Consider the following 24410-nt stretch of genomic DNA (forward strand, 5'->3'; position numbering starts at 1 on the left):
ATTAAGCAGAGCCAGGAACACTATACAAAAACTAAAACAGTGTAATTAGAAAGAGTAATCACACATTAAAAAAAAATCAAAAGTGAATGTTACAAAATTATGAAGAACAAACCAAAAGGAGATGTGAAAGGGTGCTCCCAACCTCCTTTGCAAAAGTAAGTGTTCCACAAGTTACTTGTTAATGTTTTCATGATAATTTTTTGGGGGGTAATAATAACGTCTGTGATTTTTTCCGAGTGCTTAGTTTCTTCCCTCTCTTTCGGATATCTTAAAAATTAATTCCCCAATGCCCCAGCATTGACATCTACAGCATATACTTCTATTAAGTAACCTTGGCCTAGTCCAGCTTCTCTTCCCATATTTGTTTTCTTTAGTGTTGTTTCTTTTTTTCCTGTAGCACATTGCAGACCGTGATAGAGTCCTATCGTGGTGCATCTTCTGGCCTAGCTGGAGAAAATTGTTTAATCTAGAAGTCTTGACAGATCATTTTCATTTTTCATCTAGTTTTTGTCTTTCCAGTTTTTTTTATTAAATGCTTTCAGGATGATCTATCTCAATTGAATCTCTCAATGAGCTTTCACTAAGGCTCAGAAATCAAATTGTTTGTTGGATAAGGTATTTGTTAGACTTTTTTAGTGTCCTTATTGTTATGACTGATAACAACAAGTCACTGTACACCAGATAATTGATTCAAAACTAGATAATTTACCAGTTACTAGTTGATTTGCATGGTTACTGATTTGTAACCAATCATTTCCTATCTGTCAAATTATGTAAGTTTCATTTTTTGTGTGGTGTTATTCAGTATTCCTCATGCTCAGTGCCCCAGACCTTTCTTTTTGAAGAAAATATTCAATGTATGAAGCATATGCATAATCTATAAGCTTCTTACCTCTTTCCTTTCTTATTCCTCAGCCATGTTTTCCAACTTTTTTTCACTTTCTTTCCCACTGTTGAACTTTTGTATTCAATGGCAATATTTTGCATTTAATTGCAATACTAAGTATTGAAGTATATATTGATTCTTCTTGGAAGGACTTCAGAGTTCTTCAGTGAAATCTTTATTATCTCAACTCTCTGCAACAGATAAGGTCCCATAAATACACAATTATCTCCATAGTATTCTTTTTTTAAATGCCAATTGTGAGAACAGGAATATGAGAGGAACAATTGTCCCAGGAAATTATGTTTCTTCTTCCCTTTGTACATACAATAAAACCAACTCAGTTAATGCCTCATTTATGCCTTTCTAAGAAAAAAAAAATTTTCAATCGTACTTCCTTTTAGCTGGGACTTTGCTTAGTCTTCTAGTCTCATTTTTAATGAAAATATCAAGATTGCTGTGATTCATTTGCTCTATAATTAAAATTAAAATTATAATTATGTCACCCATAGGTGACATAAAATCCGTTTGAGTCAGTCGTCTTGGCTTTTTCCATGGCTCTGCAATCATCATTACTGAAGCTAGGACTCTCCCAGTCCTTAGCAGTTATAGGACTTTCAAAAAATAACCTGACAGAACAATAAAGGTATACAGCAATAGAATCTTTATTACAGTCAGTTTTAACTTAGAAAAGGGAAGGCTCAAGACCTAAAGCAAACCACCCAAGGGACAGGAATATGGGGAAATACGAACAAGGAGGGAAAGATATAACCAAGATTCCATTCCCTAAGTTCTCTTTCATTCTCGTTGGTGAGAAACAGGTAGTCTGCATTTACATGGGGATTACAGAGGCCTTCACTTCAGGGCATCTCCATAAGGCAGCTGAAGGGCTTGTATTTTATAGTTGGTAGGTTCTCACTTAATTATGCCTAATTGGTTTAACCATGTCTCATGGATAATGGAAGTTTTCAGGAGGGGATTTTCAGAAAGGGACCTATGCCATGTCCATAGCTGAAGCAATTCTACAGAAAATGATTCTAATGGATTAAAAAATAGCCTCAAGATCCCTTTTTTTTTAATACTTTGAGTGAATCACACAGGACTGAGGACCATCTTGTATTTTTCCTTATTTCACAGGTTGCCATAACTAAAGAATTAGTCACCCAATGGCCTACCTCTTTGTGATGAGTCTCTTTGTACCTATCTGGGTTGGTCCTTGTAACGTAGACACAGTCTGTCACTGGAAATCTACTCAAAGCCTTTTGAGCCTGGTAGAACCTGCCAGAATTTATATTTGGATGGTCTTCATAAGGTTACCTGCTGGGCATGAGGAAGCATTTTCATAGGACTCTAGGCTCATCATCAGATCCCTGTCCAGTTACATAATATTAGAGAAACTGTACCTTATCAATATTATCATCGTTCTTTCTATAAATAATGTTTTATTCAATAAAAAGTAGCACAAATTTGTGGTTAAACACAAAATGAAAACTTTCATGGAAATTTTTTATGGAAAATCTGTATTATGTGTTCTCCTCATAAATTACTTTTAAGACAATGGGAATAATATTCTTAAATCAATAAGCATTTATTAAATGCTGTTTGCAATGTGTGAGCTAGGCACTTTGAAGAATGGATTTACAAATACAAAAGTGAGAGTGTGCCTGCCCTCAAGGGTTTTACATTGTACCAGAATGCTACATTTTCATAAATAAGTAAATATAAAATATGTGCAAAATAAGTGCAGTGATTTAACTTGAAGGATGCTAACTACTAGAAACATCAGGAAATCCCTATTGGAAGAGCTGAGCTGCATCTTGAAGGAAGCTGGGAGTTGTAGGAGGCAGTCAAGAGGAGAAAATTTTCTGTGTGAGAGATTACATACAAGGAAAATCAAGAAGGACGATTTGGCTGGAATATACAGTGTATGAGGAGGAGGAATGTGTAAGCAGCCTGGGGAGAGAAGTTGGAATCTGATTGTGAACTGCTTTCAGTGCCAAATAGAGGAGTTTGTATTTTCTCCCAGAGGCAATGGGGAACCATGAAGGCTTCCTAGGCAGGGGAGCTACCTACTTAGACTTGTGCTTAAAAAATGCTTACAACATCTGTCAGTATGAATTAGAAGAGGAGAAAGATTAGAGAAACAAATAATGAGGCTTCTAGCTCTGGATCTGTGATCCTCTCATCCCTGAGACCAGTTAGGAGATTGTCTCAGTAGTCCAGGAGAGAGGGGAAAAGGGCCTGAACCTGAGGGCTTGTGTTAATGGGGAGAAAGATGGTCAGATTCCTTTAAAAATTTTCTCACATTTCACATAACTAGAATATTTGCAGTTACCTTGATTTCAATGAGAGTCTCATGTGCCTAGGTATATGATTTTGTGAAGACTTAAAACTATAATACTACTTTAAGCTTTTAACCTTGATTTCCTTTCTGTGTTTCAGTAACAAAATCCTGCCGATTCAGAGCAATTAGAAGAAAGGAAAATCAGAGTTAAAAAACATATGTAGTAGAATCATAGAATCATAGAAATTAGAGTTGGAAAGCATCTTAAAAACCAATCAGACTGAACACTGCTCTCAGAGCAGGTTCTGTGATCTCTCTCCTCTTTGCCTATCACATTTCTACCCATCATTTAAAAACCAGCTCAAATGCTACCTCCTCCTATGAGACTCACTTAATCACCCTGTCAATAACAACTTTACTTACACCTAAAGCTTCATGTATTTGTTTTTTAATTCTCTAGCACACTTACAGTGTGTATTGGCATTATCTGTGTCTTGGACCTTCTTAGTCTGTGATTTCTGGACAGATTTCAAGGGGTCCATGAGCTCAGGGTAGGAAAAAAATTACATCTTTGATTTTAGTAAACTATAGCTGAAATTTAGTATTTCCTTCAGCTACAACTTTTTTAAAAACAACATTATTCTGAGAAAGTATCTGTAGACTTCACCAGATTGCCAAAGGGATCCATGACCAAAAAAGTTAAGAATAAGAACTCTTGTCTTAGAATATATATATAATTCATGACCATCAGAGACAGCGTCTTATCTAAAGTCTCTATCTCTCCCAGACTTCACATAGTAGGTACATACAGCAGTGTAGAGTAGGTAGTAATACCAAATACTTAATAAGTATTTACTGAATAAATTAGATTCAACCTCAAACATAATTTTTTAAATCCCATTTAAAGCAATTATTAGAGGTGTCTATACAGTCTCTGCCTAAATTCCTCCAAATCTTTTCATACATATTGTTGACTAAGTCTTCTGTCATTCTATATTTGTGCAGTTGATTTTTGAAAGTAAGTGTACAGGTTTACATTATTTCTGTTAAATTTCAATTTCTTGGCTTTACTCCAACACTCTTAGTACCACAAGATGATATTTAATTTGTTCAAACAACAAGTATATATTAAATCCCTGCTATTTGTTAGTCATTTTCCTTGTATTCTCCTACATTCAGTAATTTAAGCCAAGTCACATCCAAGAATTCTATACGAATTGTACAGCATAATGCAAAGTGCCAAACACAGTGCCAGGCACATAGCAAATGCTATGTAAGTGCTAGCTATTGTTATTATTCAATGAACCCCAGAAACATTTATGGGGTACATATAAATTAATAACTAGGGGACGAGAAAACTCAGGGAAATGATTCCCAATGGCCACAAAGTAGTTTCAACCCTACTTCAAATTTAATAGCTAGCAAAGTAGTTCCACATATAGTTCTTAGTTGAATTGCTTTAGAAAATATATGTTTATTTATAATCAGTACATTATTTGTAAATGGATTCTGTTAAAGCATATTTCCTCCCTAGCCTGTGTAAGCCATGTGTCAATTGAGGAGATGTACCTATTTCAGCATAAAAAGGGGACTTACACTAAGACAACAATATAGTGACAGGTTTTATTTAAACCAGCTAAAAATGCAAAGGGTTTTTACCTGAATCCATAAATAGTAAAGGTAACTGTTGTTCTTTAGTTGTCTTGCCTTTTTCAGAGACATATATATACAGTCCACATAACTCATCTACCAGCAAAGGGAGAGGTCCATGTTGCTCCTCCTGCAGGACACAGCTCCTCTCCTCAGAGAGCATGGGGATGGAAAGGCCTCTCTTCAGGAAACCCAGTCTATCTGCAAATCAATATACGTGAAATAACAGCTTACGATTTAATGATTGTATTGACCCTGTCTTTCACTTCAACATTTAAAGGCCATTGTGAGTTTATTAACCGACCTCATTTCCCTATTATTGTGTCTCAGAGAATAGGAAGGCCCAAGGAAATGGAGAAAGAAAAGGGAATGATCAGGCAGGAAGAGTCAGAACACAAACATTTGTCAGTTAAGTTCACCATCTTATATGGGTGTAGTTAGTGGTGCCGCAAAACAATTACAGTAGTAACGTTAAAGATCACTGATCACAGATCACCATAGCATTTGTAATAATAATGTAATATTATGTAATAATAATGAAAAAGTGTGAAATAATGTAAAAATTACCTAAGTGTGACACAGAGACATGACATGAGCATGTGCTATTTGGAAAATAGTGCTGATAGAGTTGCTTGACACAAGGCTGCCACAAACCTTTAATTTATAAAAATAAAAGCAATATCTTTGAGGCACAGTAAAGCAAAGTGTAATAAAATGAGCTATGCCTATATAGTTTTTCATTGGATTTCTCAGTCATTATTTCATATGATGTGAGTTTCAGGGTTTTGACGGAATATGTCTATGAAAGCTGGGAAACCTTCTTCTTTTTAGATGACCATATTGACCAGACATCCATCCAGACTAGGTTTTCTTTTTTTAAATACTATATCCATCTTCTTCCACTGGTAAAAGACCTTCACTAGCATTCCTTTTCTTACTATTTCAAATTTAAAAACCTTTCTTTTAAGGCCCGTTATTCCGCCCACACTCAATTTATTCATCCTTATTTATCATTTCTTCCCACTAATGGCTTATAATTCCATAGACAATATTGCAGATATGCAGCAAAATATTGCCTGTAATGAGTCATATTTAATGTAGCGAATAGTACTCATCCTTTTATACCAGTAGAATAAGCTATTTACTTTTTCACAGATTAAATTGCTTTGTGTTTATTTGAATAGATAGATAAATGGAATATAGATACTCCAAATAAAGCCAAGAAATCAAAGCTAACATTCTCATACTGAGGAAGAAAAGGGAGATAAAAATACAAACTTTAAGAAAACAAGCTATTTGACCTGCATACCTGAGTAGTCTCTTTTCTATCTATATATTCATAAAATGTTACTATTGTTTTTAATATGCATAGTCATAATCAATGTGTATATTTTGCCAATGTATGTATCTTTGCATTACTTTTAGTAAGTCTTTCCTTATTTCTCCACATTCCTTTTATTTACCATTTTTTTAAATATAACCCATGTATAGTTACAATTGTAAAATTATGAAAGTGAGACAGTCTCTGATTCTCAAGATGTTTGCATCCTAGTAGGGAGAGACAGCACATATAAGGTAGCTATAGCAAGGGAAGGGAATCTTGGTCTTGGGAGTCACAAAGATTGTTAGTGAAACCATAGAGCAGGTATACCCTTTCAAGCTAATAAACAGTCAAGAAAATTTTCCCCTGTTGCAAACTACCCAGTCTCTCCTCAGAGATCTATACAGTACTCTCCACGTACTCTTTGATCCAGTGACACTGACCTCTTCAGTATTCCTCACACAAAACATTCTGTCTCCAGATTTTTCCTTTCAAGATCACTTTAACTGCTTCCTGGAAATTTTGGTATCTTTCATCATTTTTATTTTCTTTTACATAGTTATTAATTATTTCTATCAAGTGTTCTTTAACCCTCTTATTGTTTAAGATTTCATTGTTAAGTCTCCATTTGATTCTGTATTTTTTATTGTTCATGAAGCAATTTCTATTTTTATTTCAGTATGGTCTGTAAAAGATGTATTGACGATTTCTGCCTTTTTGCATTTCTTTGCAATGTCTATCTGCCTTACATGGTCATTTTTGATAAAATTTCCAGGTTGTGCTGAGAAATATACTTATTTTTTAACATCCCATTTAAAAGATCCCATAGTCTTTTAACTTTTAACTTTTTAACTTTTTTAACTTTTTTTAACTTTTTTTTTAACTTTTTTAACTTTTCTGTTTCATATTTTCCTTTTTTTTTTTAATCTTTCAGTTAGACTTACCCAAAACTGATAAAAGGATATTGAAATTATTTGTGGCTATTGTGTTACTATCTGTTGTCTTTTTGTTACTCAGATAATGTTTCCTTTATAATTAGGATGCTAAGACATTTGGAGAGTATATTACTGATACAGGTTTGTTGTCTGTAGTTCCTTTCAGCATAATATAGTTTCCTTGTTCATCCCTTTTTATTTTTTGATTGTTTGTTTTTGTTTTTCCAGATTCATTTGATATATTGTAAATTTTTTTTCTATCTCTTCAGTTTTATTTTGTCTATGGCTTTGTTTTTTAAATATGTTTCTTATAAGCAACAAAATCTAGGGTTTTGTTTTCTTATCCAGTGTTATTCTTTTTCATTATATTGGATTGTTCAATATCCATTCACATTTAAAACTGTGAGATTTGGGGTTATAGTTACTTCCATCTATCTGTACTGTTTGGGTTTTTTTTTTCAATTTATGGGTTCCCCCCCTTTTCTGGTATAACACAGTATTATGTTCCTTCAGTTACTTTATTTTAAGGTGCTCCTGCTCCCACTGGCTCAATTCCCCTGATCCCTATTTCTCATTTGTACTCCTCTCCCTGTGGGATTTTGTATATTAGTTCCTTTTTCTCTCCTGCTTGTATCTAATTCAAACCACCTCCCCTCATTTTTCCTGTCAATCATCTAGATTCTCCTTTCTTCTCCTCCCCTTCAACTGGTCTTGTTCATTTGTGGTTTTTTTATTCATTTATTTGTGCTCCTTTCTATAAAGGATTTCTCTCACTCTGTTATCCATCCTCTTTTTTCTATCTACTCTAGACCTCGTTCTCTGATTCATGACCATTTTAATTGGGTCAGCTAGGTGGCGCAGTGAATAGAGCACCAGCCCTGGAGTCAAGAGGACCTGAGTTCAAATGCGGCCTCAGACACTTGACACATGTACTAGCTTGTGTGACTTTGGGCAAGTTACTTAACCCCAATTGCCCTGCCCAAAAAAACAAAACAAAAAATACCAAACATGACCATTTTAATTATCTGGTCTCTCTCTTTTCCCTGCATGCCTCATGCAGTCAGATCTTCCAACGTATCTGTTCTAGGGTCTCACCTCTAGGCAGTTTCTGCCACTATCTTTCAGAGCTTGCCACGTGTATTCTCCTTTTCCTCTGCCTCACTCCTAGAAAAATGTCAATTCCTGTAGGTAACAAAGAGGACATTCCCGTACCACATCCCTGGTTATACAGACCATTAATCTATACACTCCACTAGTTTACCTTTTTTATCATCTTTGCCTCAAAATCTCTTTATTCCCCTTCTCCGTTCCCTTTCCCTTCCTTTCACGTACCCTCCTGTGTTGTAATGTAGTCCCAGTCTCACAATTCTCTTTTCTGTTTGGAACCATTCAGTAGTGGTTCCATGTTCTCACATTCCACAAGGTTCTCTATCTCACCAACTGCTGGATCATTTTCCTTTGTTTTATAGTATTTATTAATAGGTGCCTGAACTCATTTACTAGATCTGGAGACTATGTTTCCTTCTGTTGTTAATATTTTCCTGGTTGATTTTTCTGCTTATTTGCAAGGTCTTTGGGTTTTCTCCTTCCTGAGATCTTTGGTAATTTCAGTCTTTTCTCCCCCTATTGCTCACTTTTTGATTCCCTCCCCTCTGATTGTTTTTTCTATGGGGGATGGATTCAAAGTATCTCAGACTCTTCCCACACAGGACATTTCACGCTTCACCAGCCTAGGTCTCTACCCTAAGTGATTTTGGGGTGGTCAGAACTGGCCCCATCTGGATGTTGGACTCTTTCCTCTCAGGCTTAGTAGAGTGCTGTACAGCCCCTCAAAGCACAATGTCCTGTCCTGCTCCCTCTGTTCCTTAGTTCTTTGGTCTGGTACCAGTGTTCAGAACTTTTCAGTGCTGGTGCTATAAAGCTGTTTGCCTCAGCACTGGCTCTGGTGGTGCTGCAGGGTTGTCCATCCTGGCAACAGAAGTTGAGATCACTGGAGTGCTGGTGCATGGGGTCGTGGCCTCTGGCAGGCTTTTGCCTCTGAGGGGCTAAGACTACCTGGCTGTCTGTTGCACTGAGGAAAAATTACTGTAACCTGGAGCTGGGGTCTCCCTGGCACCGAAAAGGAGAGGGGAGACTGGGGTTTAGGGACAGGTTTTGTTGTCTGTGTTGTGTCCTTGGGTCTGCCGATGCATCCTCACTGCCAATAGCATGGGATGTTGGGGGAGGGGTGCTAAATGAGCTCTAGGTCAGTGAGCATCAGTTCCTGGGTTTTGGGGGGATGGGATGGAGACTAGTTAAACCTTTTGTATTCTAGGTGTCCTAGACCATGGAGATAGCCGAAGGTGCTTTATCTGTGGTGCAAAGTTCATGTTATGGAAAAGTTTTAAAAGTCACTATCATCAGAAAAAATGTCTAGTCCTGCATCTTGTTGCTGATGTGATACAGAAATCAACTCAGAACATTTTCACTCTCCCACATGCCTGGAATTCCCTCCTTCCTCATCTCTGCCTCCTGGCTTCCTTGGCTTCTTTTAAGTCTTAGCTCAGTCCCACCTTCTATAAGAGCTTTTCCCAGTCCTCCTTAATCTTAATATCTTCCCTCTGAAACTACCCTCAGTTTATTCTGTGTATATCTTGTTTATGCAAATTTGCATATTGCCTCCACCATTTGACAGTAAGCTCCTTGAGAACAGGAACTATTTGGTTTTTGCCTTTCGTTGTATCCCCAGTGCTTAGCACACACAGTTTGTAGGGCATAGTAGGGACTTCATAAAGCTAGCTAACTGACTATATAGTCTCTCTATAATTACCATACTACCTTGTGATTGACATCCCTGCATGCCAAAAGGAAACTTAGCATTGTTAATTATCCAAGCAGCCTACCCCTCTAGTGAGACCCACCTTCCACAAGGACCTTTATAGTCAGTACAATAGCTCTATTTTGGGATTGAAAAATCCCTCAACTGGGAAAAGAACTTGTTATTCAGTTGTTTTAGTCATGACCCCATTTGGGGTTTTCTTAGCAGATGCTAGACTGGTTTGCCATTTCCTTCTCCAGCTCATTTTACAGATGAGGAAACTGAGGCAAATGGGGTTAAGTGACATTCCCAGGGTCACACAGCTGGTAAGTGTCTGAGGTCAGATCTGAACTCAAAAAGATGAGTTTGCCTGCTGCACCTTGACCAAACTACTCATATGATTCTATTGTCTTCTGTGCAATGTTCACTTTCAGATCTTCAGAATATTTTCCATATTTCACAGTTACATAACACATTGGTAGAATGTTGATATCAAAAAGATGGATTTTTCTTTTTGGGAGTAGTTTAGTATCATTCAGGGAGCTCTGAAATTTCCTGAAAGCAGTGATACCGAGATGGCAGAGTAAAAGGGAACATTCTAGCCAGATTCTCCCGACATTCCCCTCCAGACAGCTTTAAAATAACACATCAAATTAAATTCTGGAGCTGCATAGTCAATAAAAGGTTAAGGTGAGACATTTTTCAATCCCTGGACAGTTTAGGAAATCAGAAGGGAAGCCTGTGACACTGGGGTGGAGACTGGCTAGGAGTACAATGCAGGGGCAACATCTTTAGGCCTTGAGGCAGTGACAGCAGCAGCAGCATCTTCAGGAGCTCTCACTGCCTAGAGAAGGTAAGAGAATTGGACAACTGGTCAGAAAGATATTAAAGGGGACCCACATATGGGCACAAGGAATAGGACTGGGCACTGTGTTGACAACTCCATTGCCCATTGTCCAGTTTTGGGTCACAGTTACAGGACAGAAAGGGATCGAGACTCTGGTTGCAGTTCTAAGAACATTGATAAGCTACAGTATCACAAAAGGACTTCAAATTCATACCATATGAGAAATAGTTGAAGGAACTGGAAATGCGTAGCCTACAGAAAAGAAAATTCAGAGGGGCCATGATACCTGTTTTCAAGGTCTTGAAAGGCAATATCATATAGAAGAGGGATTAGACTTCTTCTGTTCAGCCCCTAAAAATCAGAACTGGGAGGAATGGATGGAATTTTCAAAGAGACAGATTTAAGTTTGCTATGAGGAAAACTCTCTTAGCAACTGGAGCAATCCAAAAGTGGAATAGGCTGCCTCTGGTGCCACTGAGTCCCCTTTCACTGGAGGTCTTCAGGCAAAGGCTGGATGAGCACTTATTGGGTGTGTTGTTAGGCATTCTCTTTGGGGTTTAATGTGAACTCCTGGCCATTGAATTAGGAAGTTCTCTGATTCTCATTCTGGAATAGAGACTTGACTTGTGTCTAGCACCAAAGGGTAAAATAAAGAACAATAGATAAAAATTACAGAGACAAATCTTGGAAAGGCTTCCCATCTACTAGAGTTGTTCAAAAATAGAATGGGCTCCCTGATAGAGTGATGGGTTTCCCTGTCATTGAGATCTTCAAGAGAAAGCTGTGTGACCAGTTGTTGGCGGCGATGTAGGAAGGATATGAGTTCAGATACAAATTGAATGAGATGACCTCTCAGATTCTTTTCAGATCTCAGATTCTATGATACTATTACTTTAGTCTTCTCAACATGGATTGAACTCCAGCCTTCAGTTTAGTCCTAGTTAAGTTCTGAGTCTTCCTTGTATTTGTCACAGTGCTCAGTGAAAGATCAATCAGTTTAAATGGTTTCCTTTTTAAAGTTTGAGATAGTTTACAGTTGTTATAAATTCTCTGTAAGTCTATATCAGAAATAGTGATTCAATGATGTAACCAACCCTTATGTTTTGTATATACTTTGGTTATTAAGCATTTTTAGTTATAAGACTCAACATACCAGATTATTTTTTAATATTGCTTTCATTTGTAAATTTTTTGGCTTTAGCATATATGCTTCATTTAACAGGAATAACAAAGCTGAGAGATAAGTGGATAAATTAAATATTGCTGCTAATACAAATTTGGAGTTATACATTCTATTTCTATATCATTCCCCTCTGTGAATATATAATTTTCTTAATATATGTTCAAGTAATACTGTCTACCTGAAGAAATGGTGACTATCTCTAAATAAAAATATCTTTCTTATATGAAAAGGACATGATGGAATGACCATTGTATCTTATCATGCTTTTTACCACATAAATTGCAATTAAAATCTTTGTCATCATTGAAATAACTGAACTAGCATCTAACTATACCATCTCTGTGATATTACTTAAAGCATTTTAAAAATAAACCTAATGTATCCTAGCATGTACATACTATCAAAAGGAAGTCCTCATTTGTATATATTGAAAATATATATGAATATTTTTCATGTTTTGTGCATTACCACATTGTATACCACAGCATTATTACTCCTCACTTTTGTCACACTTTTAAGAAAACTAATGTGCTAATTAGCGTATTATTACTGTTTTACAGTTGAAAATGAAGAGGAGGCAGAACGAGTTCTTTTTTCCTATGGTTATGGTGCAAATGTTCCTACAACAGCTAAAAGACGACTACAGCAAAGGTAAATTTGGTGCATATTAGTTTTATTTATTCAGGCAAGTTAGTTAAGTACTAATAGCATTTATTTATAACTTGTTGAATTGATTGATGATATGCATACATTTAAAACTGCTAATAAAATACACTAAGAAAAACTCTACATTTTAGCTTTTCATACATTACTACAATGGATTGTAATCAATATTTCAGCAACAACAGCAATAACGGATGGTAATCAGTATTTCACAAAGCAGTTATCTCCATTAGAATTTTCCTTGGGACCACTGATACGGATAATAAAGCCGTATAAATGTATTTGTGTCTAATTTCCATATGAATTACTCATGCTTTCATAAGCAACAGAATTTTCAAGTTAAAATGTGGTTCTCGTAGTTATCCATACTGTTGCCATTTTCTGTTTCTCCTCATTTGTCAGTTCAGGGTTTGCCTCCTATCACAGATTTTACCTGGCCTGGCCTCAGCTTTGGATAGCTTTCATCATCATCTACTTTCATTCTCATTCCCACACACATGCTATTAAATGGAGGTGGAGAAAATCACACCACCATTCTGACTGAATCCACTGCAAATTTATGTTAACATAACCTCCAGTGAGCCCTCATTGCTGCCAGGCAAACCTTCTATACCTCCCTAATTGACTCACTATCCTACTCACACTGACTCTTCCAAACCTTTTCATCCCTTTTCAAGTGCTTCATGGCTCTCCCTCCCTCCAACCTCTCAACTGAGAACTTTGTTTCATATTATACTGAGAAAAAAATGGGGCCATTTGCAGAGAGCTCCCTCTTCTTTATCTGCTATCACTCAAGTGCCTTCTGCCATTATCTTCACCTTTACCCCTGTCTCACATGAAGAGATGGCGTTTCTTACCAAGGCAAACCTTTCTGCCTATACACATCATCCCATTCCATCCAAGGTTTATTGGCTATGTAGTCTTTTTTACACATCTACCATTATTGACCCAGTAATGTGTAAGTAGACAGAAAGTTAATACACAGATTCTGAAGAAACAGTAAAAACTTTGGTGAGGCCCATCAGAAATCAGGATTAACTTATGTACCACATTATAAAACATTCTAATATAAACTCCTGGCTATATCACCCAAATATTCCTACTGACTGAACACTACTACCATGCTAATCTGTCTAAATATTTCTTCAATCTTTTTTATTCACTTGATCAAATATTTCAAAAGCTTTTTTTTCACTATTATTATTTCATCTCTCACTGCCCTATTTTTGCTCTCCATTATATGGCTTCTTTTTTCCCAATCAACTCTATTTCTTACTTCTCCTCAGCACGTACCCTTTATGCTAATCAGATAGGTTTCCTTTATTGCCTTCACTAAAAACCATTATGCCCTCCTGCTTCTCTTCTGCCTACCCAAATCCCACCTCTCTTTCAAGGGGTTTCAGGTAGTTGTAGCCTTTCCTGACTACTCTAGACCTTATTAATCTTAATCAGCTTGGAAATTCTACAGCACTTATCATTTGTATCATGTAATTTAGCACTTAATTATATGCTGTGTTCCTGTTGATCCCAAGCTGGTTTTAAGACCTTTGAAGATAGAGACCATATTTTCCTCTTCTGTAAATGCCTAGCAGGACATTTGGCACATACTAGTCACTCAATAAAGTCTTGCTGATTACTTGACCCTCTTTATCTTTAGGATAGACTTAAGGTTTATAAAAAGCATTACAGACTAAGCTAGAATAAATTCTGACTTACTTTCTCCTTTTTTGGAGGAAAATCTGAAGTTGTAGTGTTTAGGATAAATAAGCAGTATGAATAAATGCTATAAGATATATCAGGTAGAGCATTGACATGGGAATTGGCATGAGTATACACAAGATACACTTTCCTTGTTAGTTTTGAAGAGATCGGTAAGGAACAGCAAAATCTGGCTCAAGGGTAGAAGGCCTGGAGAATTATATGTATAGTAAAAATAGCTAATTCTATTTGTTGAAGATACATAAGGTTCTAAAATCCAATTTGGTACATATGAGTTTCCCTAGAGACAACATGCTGAGGATGACTTATGTTCTTTTGTTATTTTTAACACACGCATGTGTTACTGAACATAGTGATGGCTAGGCAGTAGCATTATTATAGCTTGATTTTAATAGACTTTCTTAATCTCTGTGGTATGTAATATATGAAATATTAAAGATTGAAGCTTGAAAGGAAAAGTCTCTGTTCTCAAATTCAATCTCTGGCTCCCATCCAGAACAACCTTTGTCACTACAGAAGGAGAACGTTACCAAGTAAAGTATACCTGCCTATCTATTTATCTTCAAATCACACATGTAAAAATTTTAAAGAAATTTCCAGAAAGATCCCTCTTTCTTAATGGTTAGAGTCAAGATTTATGGAATCAGAACTGAGTCCACCTTCTCTACAATCCAACTGTCCAAATATTTCTAAAGATCCTATCACTGTTATCTATGTGCCTTGAACAAGTGCCTAATGGGTATGCTATTAATATCTTTCTGCTAGTTGATGCCAGGCATTCTTCTCATGATGAACCAGAGGGTTATTTTGAGGAAGAGTTTCTCAGGTCATCTAAACTAGAGTAACAGGATGGGCTAAGATACAAAAATACATCCATTCATTCAACAAGTATTATTAAGAACCTACTGTATACACAGAACTATGTTTGGAACATAATACAGAGATGTGTTTGTTTCTGGCCATTACAGTGAATTTCTAAGGTTTAGCAATTCCCAGTTTTCCTCTTTCTCTTGAGAAGGCCCATTCCCATGATGTATTCAGCTGTAAACAAGACAATGGCAGTTATTCTCTGCTTGGAGCGATTTTTCTAAAGAAAATCTGTAGTCCAAATCTTAACAAGATGAAATTTCATAGGGATGAATGTAAAGTCTTACACTTAGGTTTTTAAAAAGCATTACATTAGGTACAAGATTGAAAAGCTTTGATTTAATAATAGCTTGTCTGAAAAAGACTGAGTTATTTAACTTTGAGTTCAATCAAAGATAATTATATTAATGGTAACCTACAGAATATATACTATATAGGCTCCATATGATTTACAAAACAATTGTAGATGTTTCTGTTTTTCCTCTTGATGCAACATAAAACATTCAGTAGGAACCAACAGTATGTTGTTTCTAACATGTTTGCTGTAAAAGTAAGGAGGCAGGCAAGGGATATTAGTGGAAATAGGTAGGTAGAAATAAGGATTAGTAAAACAGTCCTTTCAATAAATCAATGAATTTCTGGGATTTTGCTTTTTAGTTTGACTTTTCAAATATTAATGTTCAAAGCAAAAAGCATTTACATGCCAGATACTTTGCTGTTATACATATTCCCCCAGCTGGATGAACGTGACGAACATACATTGCAAAAAAAACTCTTTGAAGTTTTAGCAATAGAACTTCATTCACACCCAACTAATAAACATACTTTGTAAAATTCAGTGAAATATGTCATTGTGTCTAATGTGTTTTGTTCTCCATCAAAACCACTATCTCTTGCAACGTACTTATTGTATTAGTCACCTTTTAATTACAAAGAGATTGCAAAGAATAATTTGCTTAAATAGCCATATATTGTTTCACATTGTTTGACTGAAATATTTTATTATGAGGATCAGTTAACTACCAAACTATGGGAAGTTGCAACACTTTTTTTTATTCATTTAATTTAGGGTATCTTTCCTGCCAAACATGTTATAGATTCATAGTTGTTGTTGTTTTTATTGAGTGATATTCTATTTTTTCCCCAATTTCATGTAAAAACAATTTTTAGCACTTTTTAAAATTTTGAGTTCCAAATGCTCTCTTTCTCCCTTCTTCCCTGCAACACCCCCAATACGGCAAGCAATTTTATATAGGTTATACATGTGCAATCATGAAGAACATGTTTCCATGTTGTAATCATGTTGAGGATTTAGTTATTTTAAAAATTAAAATGAGTTCAAATTAGTTTTGTTTTGAGAGTTCTACAAGACCTTTGAGATAATTAGAGGATACCCTAGTCAGAAAGCCAGGATTGGGAATCCATATCTTATTGGCTTTTCTTAATTTACATAATTGAATACCGTTTACACACAAAGGAGTAGCATAATTAGTTTTTCTACCTACTTGGTTGAAAAATATCTTCCATGTGGATGCCTTATAAAAACACTTCAAAATAAACTCAGATTTCTCACATTTTTAAAAGAGGTAGAAACAGCAGACAGATACAGTTGTTGGTACAATTCTCCTATCTCCTTACTGCCCTGTTGTAAAAAGTTACAATGTCTTATACAGTTAACATAAATTCGCATAAAATAAACTGCTTGACTTGACTGAACTTGAAAATCTGAAGTAATGTTTTTGTTTCAGTCATGACTGTTTTGAAAATAGCAAACAAGATTTTCTAGTTATGTGTTTTGGTTATGCTATTTAACCTTCAATACTGAATGGGTGAAACCCAGGCAATAAAATGACATTCTTGGAGTGAACTTTTCTGTTTATTTTGGAGGATTTGAATGTGTAGAAATTTCAGGATGGAGAATTATGTTGTAAAATTTCTTGTGTGCTTTGAGCCCTTTGTTTTTGTTTCTATGCAATTCTTTGAAAATTCAGGTTGAAACTCTCATAGTATAGTGAGAAGAAAACAATTGAGGAAGGTAACCTACAAATGAGTATTTATTCAGTTTGACACTTTTTCCCCTGTCTGTAATTTAGTTTTCATTTTTATCCTTGGATACCAGAATAGGATACTATCCCTTGCCAGTTGTTACTACAACTGAGAAAATAATTCTACATTACTTAGGGTTTGATTTTAAACAGTCTTTTAAAAATCTTACTCTCATTCAATCTTGATGACATACTTGAAAAATTATACTTGTTGAAGGGTATAGAAATCTAATTTAAATATACTTAATCAACCTGAAAACATTATTTAATCCATAGACATCAGGAGAACCAGAGAGGGAGAGCATAGCTCACTGCCAACTGAGGCTGAAATCTCTCTGACACATGTGCTCTTGTTTCAAACTAGTTTTCATGGTAAGCTAAGAAAGGAGAAACACAATTTTTCTAGCAATACTTGTAGAGCTGACAACTATCTATACATTAATTCAGACCAATTACCTGATTCTGTAAGAGTGACTTCAAGTCCAGCTTTCAGTTTAGAGTGCTAGTATCATATCAATAATACTTTTGATAATTAAAGATAAACAGAGCTTTGCCACATTCTTATTGGCTAAACCTATACTATAATACATTAGTAGCTTATAATTGTAAATAATGAATACCACTAATGGAGTCAAAAGGAATGATATTTGACTAGAGTCAAGTACTACTGATTAAGCCAAAGGATAATTCTTGGGAAAACTTGTCAGATATCCATTGTCCTGTTTAATAAAACTAGAGTAAAATAATATCTTAACTCCAGACCCACTGCTCTACCCACTGTGCCATCTAGCTGCCTCATAATCATCAAATTATTTTGGTTAAAAAATAGAAAAGTATATCAGTGGAATAGATTAGCCACACAAGACTCAGAAGCAATCAAATCTTTAGAGCAGTGCTGGATAAACCCAAGAATACAAACTCTTTTGGGATAGACTCCCAGTTCAACAAGAATTGGTATAAAAATGGACATTCAGTTTGGCAAAACAAACAAAAACGGTTTATGCCAGTATCTTACATCATTTATCTGCTTCAAATGACTGTGCAATCTAAATATACAAAGTTATAACCAATCAAGGAATAGGAATTACCATAAAACTTAAGAGAGAGTTCTGATTACAAAAAATTAAGAAGATTTTGCATAATAAATATCGGTGAAGCTTGAATAAGAGGAGAGTGCTACCAACTGGTAAGGTCAGGAATAGACTCTTATAGGAGTTGGCACATGGGCTGTGCTTTGAAGGAAGCCAGGAATTCCATAAGGTTATTGTGAGGAGAGACATAAAATTCAATCCACTTGAACAAAAGCACTGAAGTGGGAGATGAAATGTCATGTACAAGTAACAACTAGCAGACCATTTTAATTGGAACAGAGAATACAAGAAAGGGTATAATTTGAATTAATACTGGAAAAGTAGAAAAATGGCAAATTCTACAGAGCTTTCAGTGCCATTCTGAGAATTTTTTATTTATTCTAGAGATAGTAGCGGCCGTTGAAAAATTTTGAGTAGGGGGCAACATGATCTTATCTGTGTTTTAGAAACATGAATTTGGCTCTTGTATAAAAGATATGCTGAAGACAGAAGAGAGTGGAGTCAAGGGTACCAGTCAGGCAGGATACCAGTAATAGTTCAGGCGAGAGATGATAAGAGCCTCAATTATAAACTGAAGCTGTGTGAATAGAGAGAAGGAAATGAATACAACAGATACTGTGGAAGTGGGACCCTACACAACTAACTGGCAACTAATTGGATGGGGGGAGGGAGGGTTGAGAGAAAGAGAGAAGTCAAGCGTGCTTCAAGGTTGTGAATTTGGATGATTAGAAGGATGGAGGGGCAATTACTAGAACTAAGGAACTTTAGAGTAGGGGTGAGTTTGAGAGAAAATGTAACATAAGACATAACACTGGCATGTTTAGTTTGAGATGCCTTTGGTACATCCATGTTGATATTCGGGTTGGTAATGCCAGGAGTTCAGGAAAGAAATTTGGGCTGAATGTATGGATTTGGAAGTCATCTGTGTAGAGATGATAATTGAATCCATGAGTGCTGATAAGATTACCAGAGGAAATTGTATATACAAAGAAGGGGAAAGACACTAGGATAAAGCCTTTAGTATAACCACAGTTAATAAGCCAGGAAGAGGAAGATCTAAAAAAGTGTCACAGTCCAGAAGGAGGGGGTGGTTAGCACTGTCAAAAGTTACAAAGAGATCAAGAAAAATGAAGACTGAGGAAAAGACATTGGTTTTAGTGATTAAGAGGTCATTGACAAGCAGTAAGAAAGCAGTTTGAATTGAATGGTGGGGTTGGAAGCCATGCTAGGGGTTAAGAAGTGAGTAGGGAACTCAGTATCATAAATAGCCAGGACAGCTCTTCTCTCTAGTTAGCCCCACCTCCTTAGATAATCCTCCTGACTTAGAGCCATGCCCTGGATTTCCCCTGCCTGTTACCCTTTCAAAAGGAAAACGTTTCAGGTTGCCAAAGAGTCAAGCAACCTACTCTTCTGGTGGTGAGCCTCATAACTCCCAGGGACCTACAGATATTTAGTAATTTTAATGTTAAAATAAATACTTCCCTAGAGTTGAGACCTCCCCCTTGCACTTCACACACACACACACACACACACACACACACACGTGTGTGTGTGTGTGTGTGTGTGTGTGTGCTGAAGGGTTGATAGAGAATCAAGTGCCTCCCTTTTCTGGTCAGCCCCACCTCCCACAAGAACTTATATAGAATTCTCAACTTAGAGTAAGTACCCTAGGGTTGAGCCTCCTCTTTTTGCACCTGTCTTCACTCTCTAAAGCCACCTGTCTCTGTTCTCACATTTACAGGCCAAGTTGAAGGGTATAACTCAGGTATATGGACCAGTCATCCTAAATGTTAAGTAGATATAGATATTCAGGAGTACTTTATCAGATTCTTCCTGGACATATCCTCTACATTCAGATTCCCTGTTAAATATTCCACATAGTTACAGCAGTTACTTGTAGCAGCATCTTCTTTACTAAACCTATCTTTTTACAGAATCCTGATCAGCTTTTCTAAGGCCAGATTGGTTTAAGTACACTACTCACCAAATGACCTTAGAAAATATCGATCTAATAAAGTTTCCCTTTTATCTTTCTGTTAGACTTACCCAAAACTGAAAGAGGGATATTGAAATCTCCTTCACTATTGTGTTACTGTTTATTCTCTTCTTGTAACTCAGTTAATGTTTTCTTTATGAATTTGGATGCTAAGGTGTTTGGAGCATATAAGTTCATTTACTGATATTGGTTTGTTATCTATATCTGTGGGTTCCTTTTAGCATATATATTTTCCTTGTTTATCCCTCTTTATTTTTTTAATGTTTTTACTTTGTCAAATAGCATGATTGCAAATCCTACTTTTTGGGATCCATTTGATGCATAGTATTTTTCCCATAAGTTTTATTTTGTGTATGTTTTTGCATTTTAAATGTTTTTGTAAGCAACAGATTGTAAGGTTTTGTTTGCTTATCCAATTCTTTTTTGTTTTATTGGATTATTTAATCAATTCACATTTAACGTTATGAGAAATAGGTTTACATTTTCCTCCATTTGTCTCTAATGTTGGTTTTATTTCAAGTTATGATTTTTCCCCTCTTCTGCTGTAAACATAGTACTGTGTTTCTTCATTTACATAAGCTTAATCATTTTCAAGGTGACTGTATTCCCACAGACTCTCTTCCTGTTACCCATGATCCAGTCATCTATTTTTTTACCCCTTTCCCTTAAGGGTTTTGGTTATTAGTTCCTTTTTCTTTCCTGCTTTTATCTAGTTATTTAATTCTCTGCTTTTTCCCCCCTTAAGTAGATTCCCTCTTCTTTTCTTCCCCTTCAACTAGTCTTGTTCATTAATCTTTAAAAAATAATTTTTGCAACTCTTTGCAGAGGGGATTTCTCTCACTCTCTTCATTATTTGTCCTTTCTGTCTATTCTAGACCCTCATTTTCTGGTTCATGAATCCTAATAGAGATTACTCTCTATAGTCCTCATGGAATCAAAATTTATAGGTAGTCTCTTCTGGTATCTCCCCACTAGGCAGCTTCTGCCACTACCTTGTAGAATTTGACCTGTGGAATCCCCTTTTTCATTTTACCTCCCTCCCAGAACAGTCATTTCTTATAGATCACAGAGAGGACACTGCTCCAAGATAGTAAGTACCCAAACAAATGTGCATGCCTCTGATTATGCAGTCCATCACTGATGCCCTCCCCGATTACCTTTTCCCAATTTGCCTCAAAATCTCCTCCTTATGTCCATGCCTTTCCACTCCTAAGGAGTTCCAGTTCCCTTCATCCACTAGTAGGACTGTGGTCTTTTCAAGCACCAAATCCCCTAGACCACACCCAGTACAAGCTCTCCATCTCCCTTCACAGACCATCTCCCTTCAACCAGAGGAACATTCCCCAAGCAAGCTCCTTCCTTCCCCACCTTTTAAACCTCCCTCTTTTCTCTTCACCACCTCCTCTACAACTCTTCTCTTCCTGAAAGACCACAGGGGTCCTTCCCTTCATTGCTAGCCCTCAACATGACATGGGAATATCACATAGTCCTTTCTATCCCCCTTTTCCCCTTCCCCCTCCAGGTACCCTCCCATTTTGTAATGTAATCCCCCCCAAAAAATTTTTTTGATTCACCCATAGGCAGAGCATTAGCAGGTTCTGTCTATAATACTCCAGGCTCACCTCTTCAGTATTGCTTCCCTTGACTTCCTCCTTCACCCCTGTCTCCTTGTATACATTTCGGAACAAAAGCCTCTTCCTGATATCTCTGCTGTCACGCAGTTATTCTTGTCATCCCTCATGCTGCATTCATTCACTCCTCCTGCCTTTCTGTTGTCCAGGGTATTCAAGAAGCCAACTGTCTCTTCAAGTCTGATTTCTGTTCTAAGAAAGTTTCAAGCATGTCTTTATTATTGAATGTCTATGTTTTTTCATTCATGGTCAAACTCAGATTTACAGGATTAGTCACCTTGGACAGCATCCTGAGCTCCATTGCTTTTCAGAACACAATATTCCATTACCTCCTATTTTTTCTGGTGGATGCAGAATAGTCTTGCTTTTTCATTTCCTTTCCTTTGTATTTGAAGATCTTTCTCCTAATCACTTGCAGAAGTTGTTATTTCTGAATTGAATTATTAAATTTAACCCACTCTGGTCTTGGAGTCTGAATCCTTGGGACATTCCATAGGTCTGAACTAAGATAGTGGCAGTAGGACTAGAAAGGAGGGAACAGAAAGGAGAAGCATTTCAGAGTTTAAAATCAATAGCACTGGCAATTAAATGTATATGTCTCCCAGAGGAACATGGCATGACAAAATCTGGACACTAATGCCACAAATAAAATAAGAGAACTGCCCAGAATTTATGAATACAGAAAAATGAAATACCAATTGAAAAACTTATATTACACCCAACTGATTAATTCAGTAGATTGCTAACTTTTTTCCCTGATTTCAAATTACTCTTTTTTTCCAGTCCATCTCACATATCACTTCCACAGAAACCTTACTAAAACACTAGTTATTATTATTAAATCAACAATTGTCATTTGTAACAGGTTGATTCATCACAAGTGGTAGTTTAATTAATTTTTAATTATAAAATGTTTTTAGGAGGAGGAAAAATGCTTCTGTAAATAACCAACAGGATCATTTGAAGTTTTTTTATAGCATTGCATAACACATGCATTCTATAAAGAACAGAAGCAACTACTATAGTAATCATTATATCATAGTAGTGTTATACAGGAATTTTAATACTTCAAAATTCTGAGAGTTGGTATGGGGTCTTAGAATGTTAAAAATATAATTCATTGACTTTTCTGTGAATATTTAATCATCTTAAGAAACTATGATGAAAATTTGGAAGTAGTATAAATGCAGTTAGCATGTTTTGGCTGGCATTTCAGTTTGTGAGTATTAATTTTTTTCATTTAATTGGCACAGCGTTCACTTGGCAAGAAGACTACTTCAGTTAGAAAAGCAAAACTCGTTGTTTGTAAAAGACCTGGAACATCAAAAGGAACAAGTAACACAGATTTCACAAGAGGTAAATAATTGAAACAAAAGAAACACATAGGAAGAGTCACAATATTCAGTTCAGTCCTTTGTAGACACATTGTTTGTTTTTAAGGCAGTTTTCAAATAAGCGGTTTGCTGTTACAAAATGATCCACGATTTATGAAACTAAATTTATGTTAAAGCTTTATGAAGCAATTTATAGTATATGGCAAAACGAAGATCAAAAGAGAGATTACTTTACCCAGACTAAATATAAATGCAGGCTAGACAGACAAAGCTTTGATTTCTGAGGAAACCACCTAGTAAAACAAGTTTGGTAGTTGGGGTAACATTTTAAGTTTTCAACTAATACTTTATTTTTTATATGGATTTACTTTTTGAGGTATTGTTGGTGATCATTTATCTAATAACGCACCACATGCTGCACTCTTAAGATCTCAAATCATTGAATCCTTCAGTATATGATACATGATTAAATTGGGGCCACTGGTTCGCATATTGGGCCTGAAGTCAGGAATACTCATCTTCCTGAGTTCAAATTCAGCCTCAGACACTTTCTAGCTATGTGACCCTGGGCTTCATTTCCTCATCTATAAAATGGAGAAGGAAATGGCAAACCACTCCAGTATCTTTGAGAAGAAAAGCCCAAATGGGGTCACAAGTAGTCAGACATGACTGAAACAACTTACCTTAATTTACAGGAGAGTAATTGATATTTCCTGTTTTCCTCAACCTTATGTCATTTAAAGAATGAACACGTATTTTACATAGTACTGTTTTATCCTTTTAAAATGTAATCCAAAATATTATTGAATTTTGCATTAAAATTATAAGTCTTAGTAGGAATAAAAGATGCTACTTCAGTAGCTATTATAAATATATTTTGCCAGATATTCTTTGTATTTCATTAGTTCTAACAGTGACAAGTTTTTTGTGCTCAGAAATACTCAGTTCCTTTTGGATTGTTATTAAAGTTTAACTGTGTATCTTTTATGGCTGAAACACCATTCATCTAAACTATCTTTATGCTGTAGAATAAATATGCTAAGAATCAACTATCTAATTTATTCCTATTTTTAACATCTCTTATTAAAGTAAAATTCCTTCAAACTTTTCCAGTTACTTTTTTATGCAAGAACCATGTTTCCTCTAAACTCTTCTAATATCTGA

At 35.9% G+C, this 24410-nt stretch overlaps 1 protein-coding gene across 1 annotated transcript in view; it reads left to right on the forward strand.

Moving 5' to 3' along the window:
* Positions 1 to 24410, forward strand: part of PIBF1 (progesterone immunomodulatory binding factor 1) — a 320308-nt gene that overhangs the window by 192342 nt on the left and 103556 nt on the right. The window contains exons 13-14 of the mRNA XM_036756551.1: positions 12461 to 12551; positions 23166 to 23268. Coding sequence (XP_036612446.1) covers positions 12461 to 12551; positions 23166 to 23268 — 194 coding nt within the window. The remainder of the gene's footprint in view (positions 1 to 12460; positions 12552 to 23165; positions 23269 to 24410) is intronic.

This window comes from Trichosurus vulpecula, chromosome 4 (assembly GCF_011100635.1).
Source record: "Trichosurus vulpecula isolate mTriVul1 chromosome 4, mTriVul1.pri, whole genome shotgun sequence".
Classification (NCBI taxonomy): Eukaryota; Metazoa; Chordata; class Mammalia; order Diprotodontia; family Phalangeridae; genus Trichosurus; species Trichosurus vulpecula.